Source organism: Maniola hyperantus, chromosome 25 (assembly GCF_902806685.2).
Source record: "Maniola hyperantus chromosome 25, iAphHyp1.2, whole genome shotgun sequence".
NCBI lineage: Eukaryota > Metazoa > Arthropoda > Insecta > Lepidoptera > Nymphalidae > Maniola > Maniola hyperantus.
This window is the reverse complement of record NC_048560.1, coordinates 3,061,956-3,082,071: the sequence shown is the minus strand read 5'-3', so window position 1 is coordinate 3,082,071 and position 20,116 is coordinate 3,061,956. Positions and strand designations below refer to the sequence as shown.

Genomic DNA, 20,116 nt, shown 5'->3' with positions numbered 1-20,116 from the left:
CCTAAGGGGGTAAAATAGGGGTTTGTGTAGTCCATGCGGACGAAGTCGCGTTAATGGGCCAGCGTGGCGGACTATCGCCTAAGCCTTTCTCATTCTGAAAGTAGACCTGTGCTCAGAATTAGGCTGGTGGTGGGTTGATCATGATGAGTTATTTAATAAAAAACCATTTAATAGCAATATAAACATAATTTATTTGGGTACTTAATCGATATTTACAACATTGATCTTATATCTTACTTATATCACTTTAATTATGATCTAAGTTTTACATACTATCGATTCCATCAGTCTTGTGTACTAAGAATCTATCCAAGCTTTGCTCGGATGATACAGATTCCTTGACATGATATATCTTAGAAATGCTTGTCTCAACAGCAAATAGAAAAATGAATCTTCTAGGCAGGCGCGTTCCACCTTAGGCTGCATCATCACCCTTAATCATGGAGAGTACTGAATAGGGTATTTTACACCACGTGAGAAAATCTAAAAATGTATAAACAAGGTAGTAGGTATTAGTAATAAGCAATCGAAAAATAACGTTTTTAAAGATAAAGATTCCAATTTTTTTCATATTTTCTACATATATTCGAAACGCACGAAACTGTAGCCGCCATGGTGAATTCCGACTGTGACGTCACATGGATTGTAGTTGTAATGTTGTATTTCACTAAAAAAATGACAGCTCATGAATCTAAACAAAATGGCGGCTAGCGTTTTCGCGGGGAAATTCGAAATATATAATTTTAAATTCATTTTTATTGTACTTATCGATCTATTAAAATTGTTGTGAATTTTTCAGTTGTTTATTATCATCTTAGGATCAAATTAAGACACTTTTCAAAAAAGGGTAAAATACCCCATTGTTGTTTTTATCCTTGTCAAAGTGTAATGGTAACTAGGTAACTTTAACCGCTTGAAAGGGATGAAACTTAATTGACAGAAGGTTGCTTATGAGCTAAATACAGAGTGAAAATGCTAGTTAAAGCACTAACCAGGAAAATAACATCGAACCATCGATGGTAGAAGTTGAACTGCAACTCGCCTAGTACCTGGGTTATTATGATCCTGTATTCTGGCGGCATGTTCATACGCATCAGTAGGACGGACGAACAGAAATACATGCCCATTATTTGAGCTAGTATTAATACGATGATGTTTGATGATTTCGATGATGATATTTTGTAGAAAAACTGTGGAAAAAACAGATTGGAATATTAGCGAAGAGTCGTGATAGTCTAGTGGTAAAGACGTCCGCCTCCTATTCCGGAGGTCGAGGTTCGATCACAAAAAAAAATGTGTTCTTGAACAAATATTTAGTATTTTTAACCTTCAAAGTAAGATTACTATACCAAGTGGGGTATCATATGAAAGGGCTTTACCTCTACATTCTTAAACAGACTTTTATTAATTTCTATGCATAATAGTACCTATAGAGCAAAATGACAAGAAAATACGACTGTAGTACGAAACCCTCAGTGCGCGAGTCTGACTCGCACTTAGTCGATTTTTTAAAAGATTCCGAGGGATCTTTTTGATTTTCCGGTATAGAAAGTAGCCTCCAAGATGCATGGTATCGTACGTGTATCTTTGTTCAAAATCGGCTAAACTGATAGTCCGTGAAAACATAGCACACTGACAGACACTCTCGCATTTATAATATTAGTATATGGATAATAATTTATTATTATTCTCTCATTTATTTACATACCTATCTCATTGCTATCATATTTTTAACAAATGCTTACAAAAATAACACACCTAAGAGAAATAACAAACAATAAAATAACAGAAACAACAAAAAACAAAATAACAGAAACAACAGAAAAATAAAGTAACAGAAACAACAGAAAAATAAAGTAACAGCAACAAAAAAACAAGTAATTAATAATAAAATTAAATGGGTCCCACTGACTAGCAGCTAGCTGCTAGCAGCGGGGTAGGACCCAATCTGGTCTGGGCTCCAAGGTTAGGAACTCTTCACAATGTGTGCCGTCTCAAGAACTTATTATTTGTTTATTTTGTTTATTTGAAAGTAATCAACAGCGAAATTACATAATTAATGGGGCCGATTCTCTTGTACACAATCTCTAAACTAAACTAAATTAACAGGTCTAAAACTAGTGCTATCCTTCTCCGCAAACAACATTATGAAAGGGATAGCAATATATTTAGACGTGTCATTTTAGTTTAGTTTAGAAATTGTGTACAACGGAATTAGCCACACTGGGGCTAATTCTGAGCACAACCTAATTTTAGAGTATTCGCATGCCCTTCTTACTAATGTAATATGAAAAGGACAGACACAGTTTGACAGTTCTAAATGTAATTTTTAGATGGTAAAACCCTTGATTTTAGCGCGCACTCGCGAACCTACTGTTTAAATTTGTATTGTGCACTAAAATTTAGAGTCTTTAAATGTGAAAGTCATGTTCCGTTCCTTTTTTAGCATTAGTAAAAAGAAAAGGATGCAGATACTCTAAATTTAGTTTAGAGACAGACTAGAGAATCGGAGCCACTATTTACCTAAATCTAAATCTAGTTTTAACAGAGGGCCACAAGAGATTACTTAAAATTATAATGAAAACTATTTTAACAGAACAGATTTAGAATAAATGTATATACAATAATAAAAGTACTACAGTGTGTGTATGCTTGTGTGTGTTTGTGTGTCTTTGTGTGTGTCTGTCTGTGTGTGTGAGTGCGTGTGTGTAAGTGGGAGTGTGTGATTGCATGCATACTTAGATGTTAGCTATTTTTTTTACTTATTATTTTATTTTTATTATTACTTCTTACCTTAGTGAGGGTTAGAAGGAGTCCCCTAATGCTCGTAAGTACGATACATCCGACCAGTATGAAAGAGACATGCTGCGACCAGAATGACACGTCGATGTTCCATCCGAGCCAATGTACCACCAGTTCTATTCCTCTGGTTACGGGGTCTTTCTTGCCTACTCGATCGAAAACTATGTTTATGGTTGACTAAAACAAAAGAAAAAACATTTGTAAGCACTAATATGGACATGTACAAGTACGCTGGAAAAGGTCTGCGATACAAAGCAAAAGAAAAACATTTGTAACCGCTGAAATGGACATATACAAGTACGCTGGAAAAGGTCTGTCATACAAAATAAATAACTTTTTGTGGCGATTTGAAACATCCCAAGAGCGTCTTCTTTTTCTTCTTTAAGATAGTAGTAGATGATGGCGATGATTTCATCCGCGTGGATTTAGATTTTTAAAAATCCCGTGGGAACTCTTTGATTTTCCAGGATAAAAGTAACCTATGTCTTTCATGTCAAAATATATCTGTACCAAATTTCGTCAAAATCGGTTGAACGGATGGGCCGTGAAAAACTAGCAGACAGACAGACACACTATCGCTTTTATAATATTAATATGGATTCCTCATTGCTGAGGGTCGTGACTCCTTTCCATTAATCACGTAATGGTCAGATCTTAGTGATAATAACCAGGACCGACGGCCAAGGAACAGTTGTCTGCTCAACTCCTCTAATTACACCCTGCAGAAGTGAGGCACTTACAATGAAGATCTTCCACACGCAGTACAAAGAAAAGAAGTACCCCAGAAAGTTGAAGTACTTCCCCTGGAAGGTTCTGGACCACTCGATCTTCTCGCGCATCGTGCGAGCGTCGTGCGCTTCTAGGAACAGTTGCCTGCTCAACTCCTCTAATTACACCCTGCAGAAGTGAGGCACTTACAATGAAGATCTTCCACACGCAGTACAAAGAAAAGAAGTACCCCAGAAAGTTGAAGTACTTCCCCTGGAAGGTTTTGGACCACTCTATCTTCTTGCGCATCGTGCGAGCGTTGTGCGCTTCTAGGAACAGTTGTCTGCTCAACTCCTCTAATTACACCCTGTAGAAGTAAGGCACTTACAATGAAGATCTTCCACACGCAGTACAAAGAAAAGAAGTACCCCAGAAAGTTGAAGTACTTCCCCTGGAAGGTTCTGGACCACTCGATCTTCTCGCGCATCGTGCGAGCGTCGTGCGCTTCTAGGAACAGTTGTCTGCTCAACTCCTCTAATTACACCCTGCAGAAGTGAGGCACTTACAATGAAGATCTTCCACACGCAGTACAAAGAAAAGAAGTACCCCAGAAAGTTGAAGTACTTCCCCTGGAAGGTTTTGGACCACTCTATCTTCTTGCGCATCGTGCGAGCGTTGTGCGCTTCTAGGAACAGTTGTCTGCTCAACTCCTCTAATTACACCCTGTAGAAGTAAGGCACTTACAATGAAGATCTTCCACACGCAGTACAAAGAAAAGAAGTACCCCAGAAAGTTGAAGTACTTCCCCTGGAAGGTTCTGGACCACTCGATCTTCTCGCGCATCGTGCGAGCGTCGTGCGCTTCTAGGAACAGTTGTCTGCTCAACTCCTCTAATTACACCCTGCAGAAGTAAGGCACTTACAATGAAGATCTTCCACACGCAGTACAAAGAAAAGAAGTACCCCAGAAAGTTGAAGTACTTCCCCTGGAAGGTTCTGGACCACTCGATCTTCTCGCGCATCGTGCGAGCGTCGTGCGCTTCTAGGAACAGTTGTCTGCTCAACTCCTCTAATTACACCCTGTAGAAGTAAGGCACTTACAATGAAGATCTTCCACACGCAGTACAAAGAAAAGAAGTACCCCAGAAAGTTGAAGTACTTCCCCTGGAAGGTTCTGGACCACTCGATCTTCTCGCGCATCGTGCGAGCGTCGTGCGCTTCTAGGAACAGTTGCCTGCTCAACTCCTCTAATTACACCCTGCAGAAGTGAGGCACTTACAATGAAGATCTTCCACACGCAGTACAAAGAAAAGAAGTACCCCAGAAAGTTGAAGTACTTCCCCTGGAAGGTTCTGGACCACTCGATCTTCTCGCGCATCGTGCGAGCGTCGTGCGCTTCTAGGAACAGTTGTCTGCTCAACTCCTCTAGACCTGATATCTCTTGACGTAACTGAGTTATATCTGGAAACGGAAATTTTACTTTTATTCCATTACACTCTTTACTGTGTGTAAAGCTGTGGTAGCCGAGTGGTTAGGACGTCCGCCTTCCAATCGGAGGTCGGGGGTTCGATCCCGGGCACGCACCTCTAACTTTTCGGTGTTATGTGCGTTTTTACACTGCATCATAATGGGTGGTTAACATAGCTTTGCCGGTAAGTAAAAGATTCTAGAATCATTTCAGTTAGCCCTTGACTGCAATCTCACCTTGTGGTAAGTGACGGTGTAATCTAAGATGGAAGCGGGCTAACCTGGAAGGGGTATGGCAGTTCTTATTAAACCCATACCCCTTTGGTTTCCACACGACATCGTACTGGAACGCTAAAGTTGGTCGGCATGGCTTTGCTGGTCGGTAGAAGATTGTAGAATAGTACTCACTCTCAGTACCCTGGCCCAAGGGGTTGGCAATATTGCCAACACTGGACAGTATATTGCTCCAGAACCCCCTATTCTTGGCTCCGGATTGTTCCATCATTTTGTTCTGGTTCCGCCCCATAGTATTGGATTCTGCTAAAGCTATTCGTTTCTTCTTCACGAGTATCATATCCATTGTTTGGAGAAGCTTTTTTTCTATTGACAGCACATCTGCCTGGGTTACTGGTCTGAAAACATAGTTTTAAGTATATTTCCTGAAAATATAGTGACAAATAGATGATCATCATCATCAACAGACTATTAAAAAAAAAAACTTTATTTAACAAAAACAAGTTATTTTGGCGTCGGTTACTAGTGGTCTCCACACTAGGTTAAACCTATGACGTGGAGACCATATATGAGTTCCTAGTGGGTTTTACTGAGGACTAGGAAAGTTTAGCGGTTAGAATATTTTATATAATATTACTAATTACAGTTACCAAGATACAAACAAATCTATATATATAAAAGGAAAAGGTGACTGACTGACTGACTATCAACGCACAGCTCAAACTACTAGATGGATCGGGCTGAAATTTGGCATGCTGATAGCTATTATGGCGTAGGCATCCGCTAAGAAAGGATTTTAGAAAATTCAACCCCTAAGGGGGTGAGATAGGGGTTTGAAATTTATGTAGTCCTCGCGGACGAAGTCGCGAGCATAAGCTAGTATATAATATAATGGTGAATGAATAAATAAATAAATATTTATAATAACTATGACCAAAACCCTTCTCAGTCTGAGAGGAGACCCGTGCTCTGTAGTGAGCCGGTGATGGGTTGATCATGACTGCTTACCTTATAATTTTTTTTTTTTTTTTTTTTTTTTTTTTTTTTTTTTTTTTTTTTTTTTTTTTTTTTTTTTTTTTTTTTTTTTTTTTTTTTTTTATAAAAGAATATTAGCCATTTTTTAAATGACTAATATTCCCCTTTCCTCTCCAATTAAGCGTCCAGCTTGTGCTAGGAGTAGGTACGACAATAGTGCAACGGGCGGGGTTTGAACCGTCGACCTTTCGGTTTTCAGTCCACTCCTATACCGGTTGAGCTATTGAGGCTATAGAGGCTATGGGTTGATCATGACTGCTTACCTTATAAATATAGCCATAGATGTATACGGGTAATTGACGGCACCAAACCCAGATAGCAAGGCCATGACAGTCACTCCTATAACACCTATTCGAGATACGCCTTGCTCTATTGAGAATATACCCTGAAAAATAATGAGATGCATAAGTAATATCATTATTTTAAACTAATAAAACGTCTTTTTTTATATAATTTTTTAGTGTTTACCTACCCTTCAAGGAAATTACTAAATAATTTTAAATACATATCAAAAATTATTTAGTAATAAAACGTCTTTGACGACTAAGCTAAGGTTACCTTTTTGACGACAAACTTTTGATATGTATTTAAATTTATTTAGAAACTAGATGATGCCCGAGACTTCGTCCGCGTGGATTTAGGTTTTTTGAAATCCCGTGGGAACTCTTCAACTTTCCGGGATAAAAAGTAGCCTATGTCCTTCCCCGGAATATAAGCTTCTTCTTCTTCTTCGCTCTGGGCTGGGATATAAGCTAACTCTGTACCAAATTTCATCAAATCGGTTGAACGGTTGGGCCGTGAAAAGCTAGCAGACAGACAGACAGACACACTTTCGCATTTATAATATTAGTATGGATTTCCTTGAAGTGGTGGTAAAACACTATCATGAAAATAAAAATCTAAATATATAAAAGGAAAAGGTGACTGACTAACTGACTGACTGACTGATCTATCAACGCTCAGCTCAAACTACTGGACGGTTCAGGCTTAAATTTGGCATGCAGACAGCTATTATGACAGGCATCCGCTAAGAAAGGAATTTTGAAAATTCAACCCCTAGGGGGATGAAGTACGGGTTTGAAATCTATGTAGTTCACGCAAACGAAGTCGCGAGCATAAGCTAGTAGGTTTAGGTTTAAAGACGTTTATTCTCATAAAGACATAGTAAATTATCAATTCTTTAAAAAAGTTAAAATCCTACCTGTTTTGGACTGAGTATAGGGAATGGATCGCCGATCTTCCAAAAGAAATACAAATATATGAACCACACAAACACTGTGAGCGGTCTTATCATGTTTTGTGATACTGAAACAAAACCAACACATCACTATTAAAACATATGGAAAAAAAACCGGCCGAGTGTGAGTCGGACTTGCACACGAAGGGTTCCGCATCATTGTACAAGAAATCTCAAACCAGTATAGTAAAAATTTGCAAGTTAATACCGTACAGCGCCATCTTGACGTGATTTAGTAAACTAATTATTGCGGGAACACAAATCTTTAATTTTTTTGTGATGGATCATGGAACCACAAATTTGCTGAGTTTGTTGTGGGCTCTTCTTAGACCAGGGCGCGTTTGGAACCCTCGTAGCTTTAGTTTTAAGTTCGCGTTTAAATTATCACCACTATAATATCATCATCTTACAAATGCAACAACCAACCATCAAAAAGTGTAATTTATTACCTATTTTGAATAAAACATTTGATTTGATTTGATTCACGTACTTGTACTATAAGACATTGCTACTTGCCAAATTTCATGATTCTAGGTCAACGGGAAGTACCATAGTTTCCTTTTCACGTTTCGAGATATTCAGTCTGTGACAAAGGCCTCCCAAAAGATCTATTTCACATTTTCTTTTTGTTGCTGGCCTTGTCCAAGTTGACCAAGATAAAATACTCACCAAATCTGAAGTTACAGATGCAAAAGTAAGCTATGTAGAATGGTATGAGGGCGATCACCATGAATAGCAAGGAGTAGAGACCCATGTTCCAGTGGAAATATCTAGAACTGAAAATAATTATTCATTAATAATAATTAACTTTTTTTTTGTTTTTTTTTTGTTGTACCTGTTACTTTAATTTTTGTTGTTCAGTGTTATTTTAATTTCTGTTGTTTCTGTTACTTTAATTTTTTTCGTTGTTTCTGTTATTTTATTGTTTGTTGTTTTTTTAAAAATATGATAAAAATGAGAAAAATAAATAAATGAAAATATTAATTATAATAAGAGCATAAGTGGTTAATTCTATTTTCGCGGTTAGGAGTTTCATCCCAGACATGCACCTCTAATCTTTTAAAGTTATGTGTGTGTAAAGTCTATGGCTATAACTATAGGTCTCCTCTCCTCTCAGAATAAGAATGGTTTAGGCCATAGACCACCATGCTGGCTAAATGCGATTTGGCAAACTTCACACACCTTTGAGAACATTATGGGGAACTCTCAGGCATGATGTTTTCCTTCACCGTAAAAAACAAGTGATATTTAATTACTTAAAACGCACATAACTCTGAAAACGAAAGTTGTATGACTGCATGCCCGGGATCAAACCCCCAATCTCTCAAATAGGTTATCACAGCTTTATGATATTTAAAAACTTCTGTTGTAGGACCAATAAAGTAGTTACCTTGAATCCAAATATCCAATGATTTCAAATATAATAAGTTCAAACATTGTGCAACTCAAGGCAAAGGTGACGGAGAAAATTAACTGCACCAACAAATGGTGGACTTCGTAGTCTCTGAACAGCTGCTTCACAAAGAATATCCATCCTCCCACAAAGAATACTGTCTAAAAGATAGATAGACAGATAGAAAACTTTATTGCACACAAAACTTGAAATAAACAAGACAAAAACAAACAAACTGATATCCTCGTGAATGGCTCATATAACACTAGCTGATGCCCGCGACTTCGTCCGCGTGGAATTAGGTTTTTAACCCCGTGGGAACTCTTTGATTTTCCGGGATAAAAAGTAGCCTATGTCACTTTCCAAGTCTTTATCTATACCCATGCAAAAAACCACGTCAATCCGCTGCACTGTTGCGACGTGATTGAAGGAGAAACCAACAAACAAACACACTTTCGCATTTATAATAAGGGTACTGATTACCGCTTATATTGCTGGATACCATACCATTTACATCGCTGCATACCGAGGAATCTGTTGTTGTGGCGCCGGTCCGCAACCAAAGTGCCGGGCGGCGAATTTATATTTTGATCTAATAACGTAATGATTATAGGTATAAGCTTGAGAATAATAATATGTCTGCTAAAGTTTTTGTGGAGTTTGTCTAATATTTTATCGAAAGAAATAGCTATTTACCTGCGAAATTAATATAATAAGTGTGTCCTCCAGGAAAGTCATTTTGTACGAGTAAATACTTCAGTATTCTTATATCACATAGTTCTTTCACTGCTTAAAATTATTTATTAGTTATGAAAATTAACAAATATACCTAATTTAAAAATTTTATTATTAAATTTAACTTTATTTTAACCTTAAAACCCAACTGGAAAACACAAACTCAAAAATATTGGAAGTAAATTGGTCTGTGCAAAAAACAATCACCGAAAAAAACGAAAACAATTTCAATCAAATGTCATTGTCAAAACGAAACGACATCTCGTGTCTGACGTCAAAATAGAGTTGCCAAATGAGCCCCTGAAAAGGTACGAAAAGCTTTAAAAAGGTACGACGATGCGCTTGCGCCGCTGATTTATGTAAAAAAAACAAAATCAGTTAACTAGGTACCTAATTTCTGAATTTTGAACCGTAGTAGTTGAATAATGCGTAAAATCACAAATGGCGGTATGACCTAACTATATACAAATGTGTGACGTGCTGACGTGTGACTGAAAATAACGTTATATTCGCATTCGCAATCCGCGAATGTCCAAAATATGACATGCGATTCGTTACATCACTACTCTGCAGGGCTTTATTATCCAAATTCCAACCAACCAAAATTGCGTAACTATCCTCATGATTTTTTTGTTTGGTAATTTATAGATTAACCTAATATTAGTAATAATATTAGTTGGCATAGTAGTAGTAATACTGTAGTAGGGAGTAGTTGCTGTAAGGAAATAAAATAAAAAAATTGTTTGCCTCATATTTTTAATATAAATACCATCCATACTAAAATTAATGCTAAAATGATGCAGTCAAAATGACGTCATTTCAATGTTAATGAGACATGGTTCCAGCGCAATAGCAATTTGCGAGACTTACACCAGGAATCACACAGCGATGAGAGGTTGTCTATAAGTTCTTTTTGAGAAAGGTGCTTCATTGCTCATTTCAATTCTTGTCATTGCAAATTATAGACAGACTTTGTAGCACCACTATGACGACTTTTTATATGTTCCGATCGTCTAGATGCTGAAACAAATCTACTGTCGCAAAAATCACATTTGTATGGTCGTTCCCCTGTATGAATTCTTGTATGGTACAATAATGACTCCTTAGTTATGTACCGTCCACCACAAATGTTGCATGGGAAATTTTTCTCTTGTGTATGCTTAACTATATGAGCTTTTAATCTACTCTGTGCATAGAAAGATTTGTTACACCATTTGCATATATGACCTTTATAATTACCATGCTCGTATTGAATATGTACTCGCAATGAAACTTTTTGCGTGTATTTCTTATTACAATAATCACACGTAAACTGAGCGTTCGCGGGCGAAGCCCTAGTAATTTGGCCGCATATCTGTAAATCTTTATGTTTCTTAAACGCCGACTGGCTTTTATAAACTCTTCCGCAGTCATGACAAACAATTTTTAAATGGTGACCAATTTTGTGCATTTTAAAAGTGTGACGGTTGTGAAAGATTTTGCCACATTCGCTGCATATTACCGTACAATGACTTAACTTCTTATGTCCTTCTAGTAAAGTTTCCGATGCATATTTCTTATGGCAAACTTCGCATTCATGTTTCTTTGGTGCGTGAACTCCAATGTAATGATTCCTCAAACTGGGTAAAAAAGGGAACGATTTCAAGCAATCCTTGCATTTTAATGTTGTTCTGTCAGTTTTGTTGTAAAGCATTTCCTTGGTTTTCATCGGAACAGAGAAGTATGGTCTCCTTTTCCTTGGTTTATCATCTTCTAAATCCTGTTTTTTGCTTTTTAATTTTTTCTCCAATTTTACAGATTCCTTTGCCTCTGGTATTTGTTGTTTTTTTTCGCCTTTTATTTTAGGTTTAGGATGTAATATACTGTGAAATCTTTTCAAAGCAATGTTCAGTGTTTTTGTAGCTTTGTGATGATAATAGTTAGTGGTTTCCATATTAATAGGATCCATCGTCACAAATAATGTTTTCTTGTTGCTTATTGGCTGTGTTGTGTTTTCTAAACATGTGGTAAGGCTACAAATTGCATTGCTCAATAGTTCAGATGTTTGTTTGGTTGTCATTACAAAGTTGTAGCAGTTGACCACGTTGTGGGTGCACTGCTTGCATAGAACTTCAAACATTGATATATTGTTGAAGGTCTGAAACAGAAACATAATTATATTTTAAACTAGCTGGTGCCCGCGACTTCGTATGCGTGGATTTAGATTTTTAAAAATCCCGTGGGAACTCATCAATTTTCCAGGATGAAAGTAGCCTATGTCCTTCCCCGGGATATAAGCTAACTCTGTACCAAATTTCATCAAAATCGGTTACACGGTTGGGCCGTGAAAAGCTAGCAGACATACGGACACAGACACACTTTCGCATTTATAATATTAGTATGGATTTTTAAACCATTTGAATCAGTTATATTACAAACACAATTAATTTTGAAGAGGAAACTTCTTGTAGTGATGTTGTGATTTAAACTTAAACTTCTTAGATAATTTCTAAGAGCATATGGCTATAACTATAGCCTGAGCATCTAGTCTCTCTAGTAACATCTAAAGATGCTAGCCTACCGAAGCTATGAAATGCTACATTTTCATTTATAAATGCTAGAGCGTCGATAGAAGTTCAAGCAGTGAAAAAAAGGATGCTTAGCTGCTGAAAAGCAATAGCTCAGGCTAAAATCAGGCTTCAAAATGCAAGTTACTCACTTCATATCCTAAAACGAGTAACAGAACATCGTGCATCTTCATCACATTATCATTCAAGACGACTTCGTCCTCCATAGCGACAGAGCCTCCTTCTATTGTTTTTAAACATATACAACAAAAGTCGTGTTCTCGTGTAATTATTTTGTAAAGAAGAGTATTGGTTATCATCCTGTAAATTGCTTAATTTGCAGAATTAAATTTTCTCTTTGTTTATCTTATCGCTATTCGCTAAACTCCACACCACAGAGTACTTTTTACATATGCTCCACACCACAGAGTACTTTTAACATATGCTCCACACTAAACTCTACCAGTATTAGTATATTATCTATGCTAAACTCCACCGACCAGCTAAACCATAGATTATCTACTATATACTAGAAATAGATGTGCGACTCTAGATTTCTTTTTCAAAGTTACGCGTGTACTCACATCTAGAGGGCACTAAAAGCGCGCTAGGCGTGCGAGAGCGCGAAAATTTAAATGCTATTTAAATGTACTTTACTAGAATATTTTATATTTTTGGAACACGTTTTAAATAAACATTAATAATTCCATTAACGTTTGTTTAAAACATGTTTAAAAATATATATTACAAGACTATGACTCTTTGAGCTACTTAATTATAACTATATTATAGAAAGAAAAAGGTTTTAAGGTTTTGTAAATATTATTATCATAAATTCGTAACTAGGTAGATACATAAAATACAATAGAATAGAAAACAATACGAAGTGTATGTAAACACTATAAAATACATACCCAAATTCAAGACCCGCAAGATTGTGAAATAATTACTATTCAAATTTAACATTTTCGGTTATTTACTTTTAATAATTTTCAAATTATTACCACAATTGGTGTATTTGTGTAGTCAGAAAACAATAAAATAATTGTTATATGAGCCAAAGATAATTAACATAAAGCTAGCTTTAAGTTTTATTGTAATATTCAAAATAAAAAAAATTAACATAAATTATATTAAATAAAATTCCCTGTAAATAAACTGTAAAATAATAAACATAAATTATACTAAATCAAGTAATCAATAAAACCAATCTACTAGATTGATTTTATTGATGGGAATTTATGTTTACTAGCTTATGCCCGCGATTTCGTTCGCGTGGACTACACAAATTTTGAACCCCTGTTTCACACACTTAGAGTTGATCTTTAACAATGAGATTTTAACATATGAGCTTAATAAAATATGTCATACTGCAAATTGCAATAGAAGAAATATTAACTACAAAACTTTATAGACACTTCAAAACTGACAGAGTTTCATACAAACTTCAAACCCCTATTTTATCCCTTCAGGGGTTGAATTTTGAAAAATCCTTTCTTAGCGGACGCCTACGTTATAATAGCTATCTGCATGCCGAATTTCAGCGTGATCCGTCCAGTAGTTTGAGCTGTGCGTTGATAGATCAGTCAGTCAGTCAGTCAGTCAGTCAGTCACCTTTTCCTTTTATATATAGATTATATTATATTTGACTAGTGCCACAAAGGCAGTAATATTAAAAACATAATTACACAAATTAATCACACAGGATTGGCAAGAGTCTGTGATCAATCTACAATTAACAATTTAATCCCCCATATTTGTTAAAAGGAATACAAAACAATTTACTAAAGAAAACAATTTAGTAAAGACTGCCAAACGGATATAGCTTCTGTTAGATATTGATGCAGAAGATGACTTACGAATGTGCAATAGTTGACAGAAGCTTGAATGATTCCCCTTATCTAAATATATAAAAGGAAAGGGTGACTGACTGACTGACTGACCTATCAACGCACAGCTCAAATTACTGGACGGATCGGGCTGAAATTTGGCATGCAGATAGCTATTTTGAAGTAGGCATCCGCTAAGAAAGGGTTTTTGAAAATTCAACCCCTAAGGGGGTGAAATAGGGGGTTGAAACTTGTGAAGTCCACGCGGACAAAGTCGCGAGCATAAGCTAGTTTTATCAAACGAAGTCTGTAATTCAACTACTGATTTCATTAGATTGCATAAAATAGATTATTTACCTTTATGTGTTTGATAATATCTCAACGCCTGAATTTTTATGCTATCATTTTCAGTATCTGAATTTTTACCTTTTAAAATTTTATTTACATTATTGCACCAGCTGTGAATAATCAATTTGATCACAAAATTTATTATATAATTTTTCAAATTGACTTTGTGTGTATCACATGTTAAAAAATCAAAACTTGTACTCTGATCAACTAATAATTTTATCATTTGACTTTTGCCACTTTTCCCAGGATCATTTTTTAACATGCTTTTTACTATTTTTATTATATTTCTCACACAATTTGAAAAGTTACGCGAGGGTCGGTAAAGAGATCTCCTTGTGATATCGATAGAATGTATGTATTCATCTGCTTGAGGTGGGGTGGTGTCACACAATTCATTATTGCATTTTATACAAGATTTACACACATTCCTTTTTAGCTTTTTTATGACAAACCCTGTCACATACTTTTTAGTTTCAGAGATTATTAATTTGTCTCCAATTTCTGAACTACTATCTGCCAAATTTTCTATACTTAGATCTGTATCCATTGGCTCATTGCTCATCGGGGGCTCTTTGATGTCATTTTCTATCAAAAGACAATCTAAATTTTGTAACATTTTGTTAGGATCTTCCTCACAGTTAGCCCCTAATGAGTGACTTGAATTTAAATTATTTACAAGTAATGTTTTGTAAATACTTTCAAACTGCTGGCAGGTAGGGTTTGTGTTTCTAGCCCCGTGGCTCCTCACAGAGGAGAAAAAGTTTTCCACAGGATCTTGGTTAAAACAGCGCGTTAACAAACTAGTTACATTATGTTTTTCATTTAGATATAGCCACAATTCTTTCATAACTTTAATATTGTGGATCCAATTTTTAATTGATGGAACCTGTTCATAACGAATACTTACTGTTCCATCTTTTTTTTTTGTTTCCATCTTAAATCGCATTGATTTTAATATTGGCACACTTTCATCCCATAATTTAAAATGGTCAGAGTTCATTTTCAAACAATTTTATATATTTTATGGGTCTTTTTATAAGACCCTCCATTAAAGGAGTCAAAAAGACGATCAAATAATAGCAGCAAGTCGGCTGTGTCAGCACACTCTTGTGGTAGTAAATTATTTTCTGAAAAAGAAAAAAGATTAAAAATTAAATACTTAAATAAATACTTAAATATATTTTTTTATACATAAATGTCAGGCCACATTTACATGGATTTGTAGCTGATGCTCGCGACTTCACCCGCGTGGATTTAGGTTTCTTAAAATCTATGAACTCTATGATTTTCAGAGAAAAAAGTAGTGTCCTTCCCTAAGAAGTTATTTGTATACCAAACGTCAAAATTGGGTGGGCTGTGGGTCGATTTCATAAAACCGGCATCAATCATTATTACAATCTCAGTTGTTGTGATTGGCTGAATTTGTGCGATTCTTGTTGCAACAATGCATTGTAGCCAATAGTGAGCTGGCGTCAACCATTTATAATATTAGTATGGAGTTGTGGATGTTTTAAAGTTGCACTATCATCACATTACAGATGTAAAATAGCGCCATATATGTTGCTAATAAATAATTATTGAGAATAAGATTAGTCCTTGCTAGTCAAGTAGTACCAAAGTCTGATGAATTAATTCTAAAGTGAAGAAGGTCTTCAAATATCAGGTCTTTAAAAGTTTCAGAACATTAACAGTACTTACTTGCACAAAATCGTAGCGCTCCTGATACACGCTGACTAAAAACTTGTGCAGCATGTTTTACTTTCATCTTCGGAATTTTCTCTATGAGTACATGAGCTTCTGTTAACTTGTTGCACATTCGTAAGTCATCTTCTCCTGCATCAATATCTAACAGAAGCTTTAAATGTATCCATTTAGCAGTCTTTACTTCGTCCTCCTGTGTGAATCTTAATTCTTTTGTCAGTAAATTGTTTCGTATTCCTTTTAACAAATGTGGGGGATCAAATAAGGGGAATATATTATTATTTTCTACAGCAAAACTACTATCCCTAGGCTCGTTGCCTAATCTAAGACAATCTACTTTAGTCTCTTTTATCAGCTCATTTATAACTTTGTTGTTAATTGTAGATTGATCACAGACAGTTGAGACGACAGCCAATCCTGTTTGATTAATTTGTGTAATTATGTTTTTAATACACCTTTTTAATATTACTGCCTTTGTGGCACTTTTGCAAAACAAATAGCAAATTGGCTGTTTGAACTTAGCTTTTAGCCCCTTTATCATGAATACCAAAACATGGTCAGCAATATTCTCTGTAATTTCATTTCCCCCAAAATCTTCAAATCCGATTACTTGATCGAATGCTGTATTGAAATGTAGGGATGGAGACAAAGACATTTCATCAAAGATTAATACACATAATCGTTGCTCCATCCCCAATTTGTCTGCCGCATTTTTCAAAAGTTTAATTATCGCAGGGTTTAAGCCTGGTTTAATTGTTATTTGTTTAAGGACATCCAGTAATGTTCGTTTTGATGGCAAAGTTAACATTTTTCTCAAAAAGTTATAGCCTTTTGGACTTTTCTTATATATCGAGAGTGACATTAATTTTTCTGCATGATTAAATCTTCTTCCACGGCTTTTTTTGTTATGCTGTGTTAATTGCATTTTTACAAGTGTTTGAGCAGGCATAGGTAAGTATTTTAGAACCTTGTTAAATAATTTTGTTTTTGACATTTTTTTTGCTATCTTTACTTGGTTTCTTTGTTCGAATAATTTATTTTTCAAATTAACTATTTTCCTTAACAATTTCTGAACTTTGAGATTCACATGTCTTTGACCAGCTTTTCCTGAAAAAAAAAAAGGTGTTTTTATTAAGTATACATTAACTATTAGACAATTTTCAATACTCTATTCTTGTTAAAATCTTGTTAAACAGTAAAGATTTTTTATCTCTTATTTAATTAAATTAAATTAAATTTATTGGATATTATTACATATTAAATTACATATAAGGAACACAAAAAATACTTATAATACAGATAAAAACAAGTAATAACAATTAAGTAGACCTAGGTCTAGTGGGGTGCCAGCCAGGTAACCTCCCAGTGTGTATGTGTGTATGTGTATTATTTGTTGTTTATGGCCACAACTTACTAGTAATTATTTTTTTCTGAATCTGAGTTTGAGAATATCCTGCTTGGATGTTGTGAACCACAGATGGGGTACTTTGAGCGACCGATTGATTATGTGTAGAACTTTCTGGTTGATTTATTGTATTAGCATCTAGACTTGAATCAATGGCACCTGAAATATGCAAAATAGAGTTTTAGAAGAAGTGTTTATGTTATAATTATTAGTTATAGAGGAGGAGATGTCTCTCAACAAGTTCAAAGTTTTCATAAAACGTAAACTAATTGAAAAATCCTATTACAATGTAAAGGATCATTTAAATGATAAGCAAGCTTGGGAATGAGTTGCTTAACGACTTTGTGATAGTTCTAATAAGTTACAATAAATTTGTAAAGTGGTGATAATAAAAAGAATACCCGGCTGAGTTTGTTGTGGGCTCTTCTCAGACCTGGGCGCGTTTGGAACCCTCGTAGCTTTAGTTTTAAGTTTGCGTTATAATTATCACCACTATATTATCTTACAAATCTAACACTATACCAGACAATCAATAAGAGTAATTTATTACCTATTTTGAATAAATCATTTGACTTTGACTTTGACTTTGACTTTGACTTATACATAGTTAGTTTCTGTCTGCAACTTCATTAGGAGATTTCAGTTTTGAAGATTCAATAGAAACATTTGTACTTATTACATTTGATACCAAGTGGGGTATCCCGTAGCGCTGCCAAGTCGATTTTTTTGATATTAACAATAAACCTCTACAGTTTTGCGGCTTGTTAAGAAAAGTGATCTGTTTTACTCTTGTGTATTACAGAACCCTATGTGCTGTGTCCAACTCGCACTTGGCCAGTTATTTTCTACATAACAGTTCTTGATTTATCGTGCAAAACGTCGAAAAATACGACTGAAGTATGGGACCCTCTGTGCACAAGTCTGACCCACACTTGGCCAGTGTTTTCAAGCTTCTACAATCTGTGCTTTGACCTATTATTGACATGTCAATCAATGTAATTTCTCAAAATCCTCTCTACTGTAATAACTAATAAATAAAACTCACCAAGGTTAAGAGAAGGAAATGCTGTCTTTGCTAGTCTTTTACTGTGATGGTATAAAAAACGATCTTCAAAGTGGTGATTGCAAATTCGATAATTCGTATATATTTCATCATCAGTCTTGCTTTCTAAATCTTGTCCTACTATCTCTTTCCATTGTTGAAATCGTTTCAAAGAGGAGTGGCCAGGTTTTGGAAAGTGATGCAAAACATCTGAAAAAGTAGTAACATAAAATATGCAATATATTATTGTATTATCTATACTTATTGTACTTATTTACTTAATCTCTATAATATATATATAAAAATGAATCACTGAATGTGTTGCTAAGCGCAAATTTCGAGAACAGCTGAACCGATTTCGCTAATTCTTTTTTTATAATATTCCTTGAAGTACGAGGATGGTTTTTATGGAATTGCCCGAAATCGACTAGGCGGTAAGACGTTCGCTGGGGCAGCTAGTAAAATATAAAAAAACCATAGTCATTAAAGTTCAAAATAATATCTAATGTTGTACCTACGTACCTACACTTAATTACAAAACAAAAAATGTACAGAATTAGTAGTCAATAATCCTTACCAATATTATAAATGCAAAAGTATGTCAGGCTGTCTGTCTGCTAGCTTTTCACAGTCAATTTGTGTAACCGTTTATGATAAAAGTTAGAAGGTACAGAGAAGCTTGCATCCAGGTAAGGACATAGGCTACTTTTGCCTCGGAAAATCAAACAGTTCCCATGGGATTCTTTAAAACCCTAAACCAACGTAGACAAAGTGGCGGGCATCATCTATTTGGTGAAGAGATAGCTTGCATCGGAGACGGTTGTAGGCTACTTTTATCACGGAAAATTGGACTTCTCACGGGATTTCTAAAATGGTTTTTTGGATGATATCCACGTGGACGAAATCGCAGGAATTATTTAGTATCATGATAAAATACCTAATGTACTAATGGAGCATAGAGTTTGACTCGTTTAAGAGATTTGTGTTAGATTACAAGTGAGCTGATTTTAAGGTACGTACGCACCTGAGCGGCGCGGCGCGGCGCTTCAGCGAGCTGCACGTCGCGGCACAGAGCTTCAAAATATCATTTCTATCATTTTGTATGGCGCATATCGCACTAGAGCGGCGCTGCACAGCGCTTCACCGCGCGTTGCCGCGCGGCACGGTTGGAGAGAATATTTTGAAGCGCAGCGAAGCGACGCGCAGTGCAGTGACGCTAGTGCGACATACCCAGCGGCGCGGCGCGGCGCTTCGCGCTCGTACGCGAACGGGTATAAAGGTTCGTACGCACCTGAGCGGCGCGGCGCGGCGCTTCAGTCCGACTGCAGAACGCTTCACCTCAGGCCGCTCGACGGTGCCTACCGCACTACAACTTCAGTACGCGGCAGCTCGCGTCACTTGCGCGTCACTTTTACACCCGTTCGCGTACGAGCAACAACGTCGCAAGATGAGCGACAGTGAAGAGGATTTGATTATTATTTCTTTGTTGTGCAGAAGAAGAACGAATTATCGAAGAGAAAAAACCGGCCAAGTGCGAGTCAGGCTCGCGCAATGAGGGTTCCGTACTACAGTCGTATGATTTCGATAATTCAAAAACTATGATGCATAAAAATAAATAAAAATCTGTTTTAG

The 20,116-nt window shown here is 36.0% G+C and overlaps 2 protein-coding genes and 1 long non-coding RNA gene across 3 annotated transcripts; all 3 read right to left on the bottom strand.

The window, feature by feature from the left end:
- Positions 1 to 166: 166 nt before the first annotated feature.
- Positions 167 to 9,833, bottom strand: GPHR (golgi pH regulator). The gene is made up of 9 exons (XM_034981654.2): positions 9,572 to 9,833; positions 8,873 to 9,036; positions 8,152 to 8,258; positions 7,447 to 7,550; positions 6,509 to 6,630; positions 5,385 to 5,608; positions 4,789 to 4,970; positions 2,794 to 2,979; positions 167 to 1,190 (listed from the first exon to the last, which is right to left on the bottom strand). The coding sequence occupies exons 1-9, from the start codon at positions 9,611 to 9,613 to the stop codon at positions 930 to 932; spliced, it is 1,392 nt and encodes a 463-aa protein (XP_034837545.1). The 5' UTR covers positions 9,614 to 9,833; the 3' UTR covers positions 167 to 929.
- A 522-nt stretch (positions 9,834 to 10,355) lies between these two features.
- Positions 10,356 to 12,594, bottom strand: LOC117993802 (zinc finger protein 679-like). Its single transcript, XM_069507313.1, has 2 exons — positions 12,309 to 12,594; positions 10,356 to 11,747 (listed from the first exon to the last, which is right to left on the bottom strand). Exons 1-2 carry the CDS (start codon positions 12,474 to 12,476, stop codon positions 10,560 to 10,562), a joined length of 1,356 nt encoding a protein of 451 aa, XP_069363414.1. The 5' UTR covers positions 12,477 to 12,594; the 3' UTR covers positions 10,356 to 10,559.
- A 2,114-nt stretch (positions 12,595 to 14,708) lies between these two features.
- Positions 14,709 to 17,617, bottom strand: LOC138404098 (uncharacterized). The gene is made up of 3 exons (XR_011238202.1): positions 17,452 to 17,617; positions 16,035 to 17,144; positions 14,709 to 15,463 (listed from the first exon to the last, which is right to left on the bottom strand). It is a non-coding gene; the product is annotated as an uncharacterized lncRNA (long non-coding RNA).
- Positions 17,618 to 20,116: the final 2,499 nt, after the last annotated feature.

Excerpts from the sequence above, each read along its gene's own strand:
- LOC117993802 (XM_069507313.1), bottom strand. The coding sequence starts at position 12,476 with ATGATAACCAATACTCTTCTTTACAAAATAATTACACGAGAACACGAC. Across the intron at positions 11,748-12,308 it reads TACTCGTTTTAGGATATGAA|ACCTTCAACAATATATCAAT; the intron begins GTGAGTAACTTG and ends TTTCTGTTTCAG.
- GPHR (XM_034981654.2), bottom strand. The coding sequence starts at position 9,613 with ATGACTTTCCTGGAGGACACACTTATTATATTAATTTCGCAG. Across the intron at positions 8,259-8,872 it reads ATTGGATATTTGGATTCAAG|TTCTAGATATTTCCACTGGA; the intron begins GTAACTACTTTA and ends AATTATTTTCAG. Across the intron at positions 5,609-6,508 it reads TCTATGGCTATATTTATAAG|ACCAGTAACCCAGGCAGATG; the intron begins GTAAGCAGTCAT and ends CTATGTTTTCAG.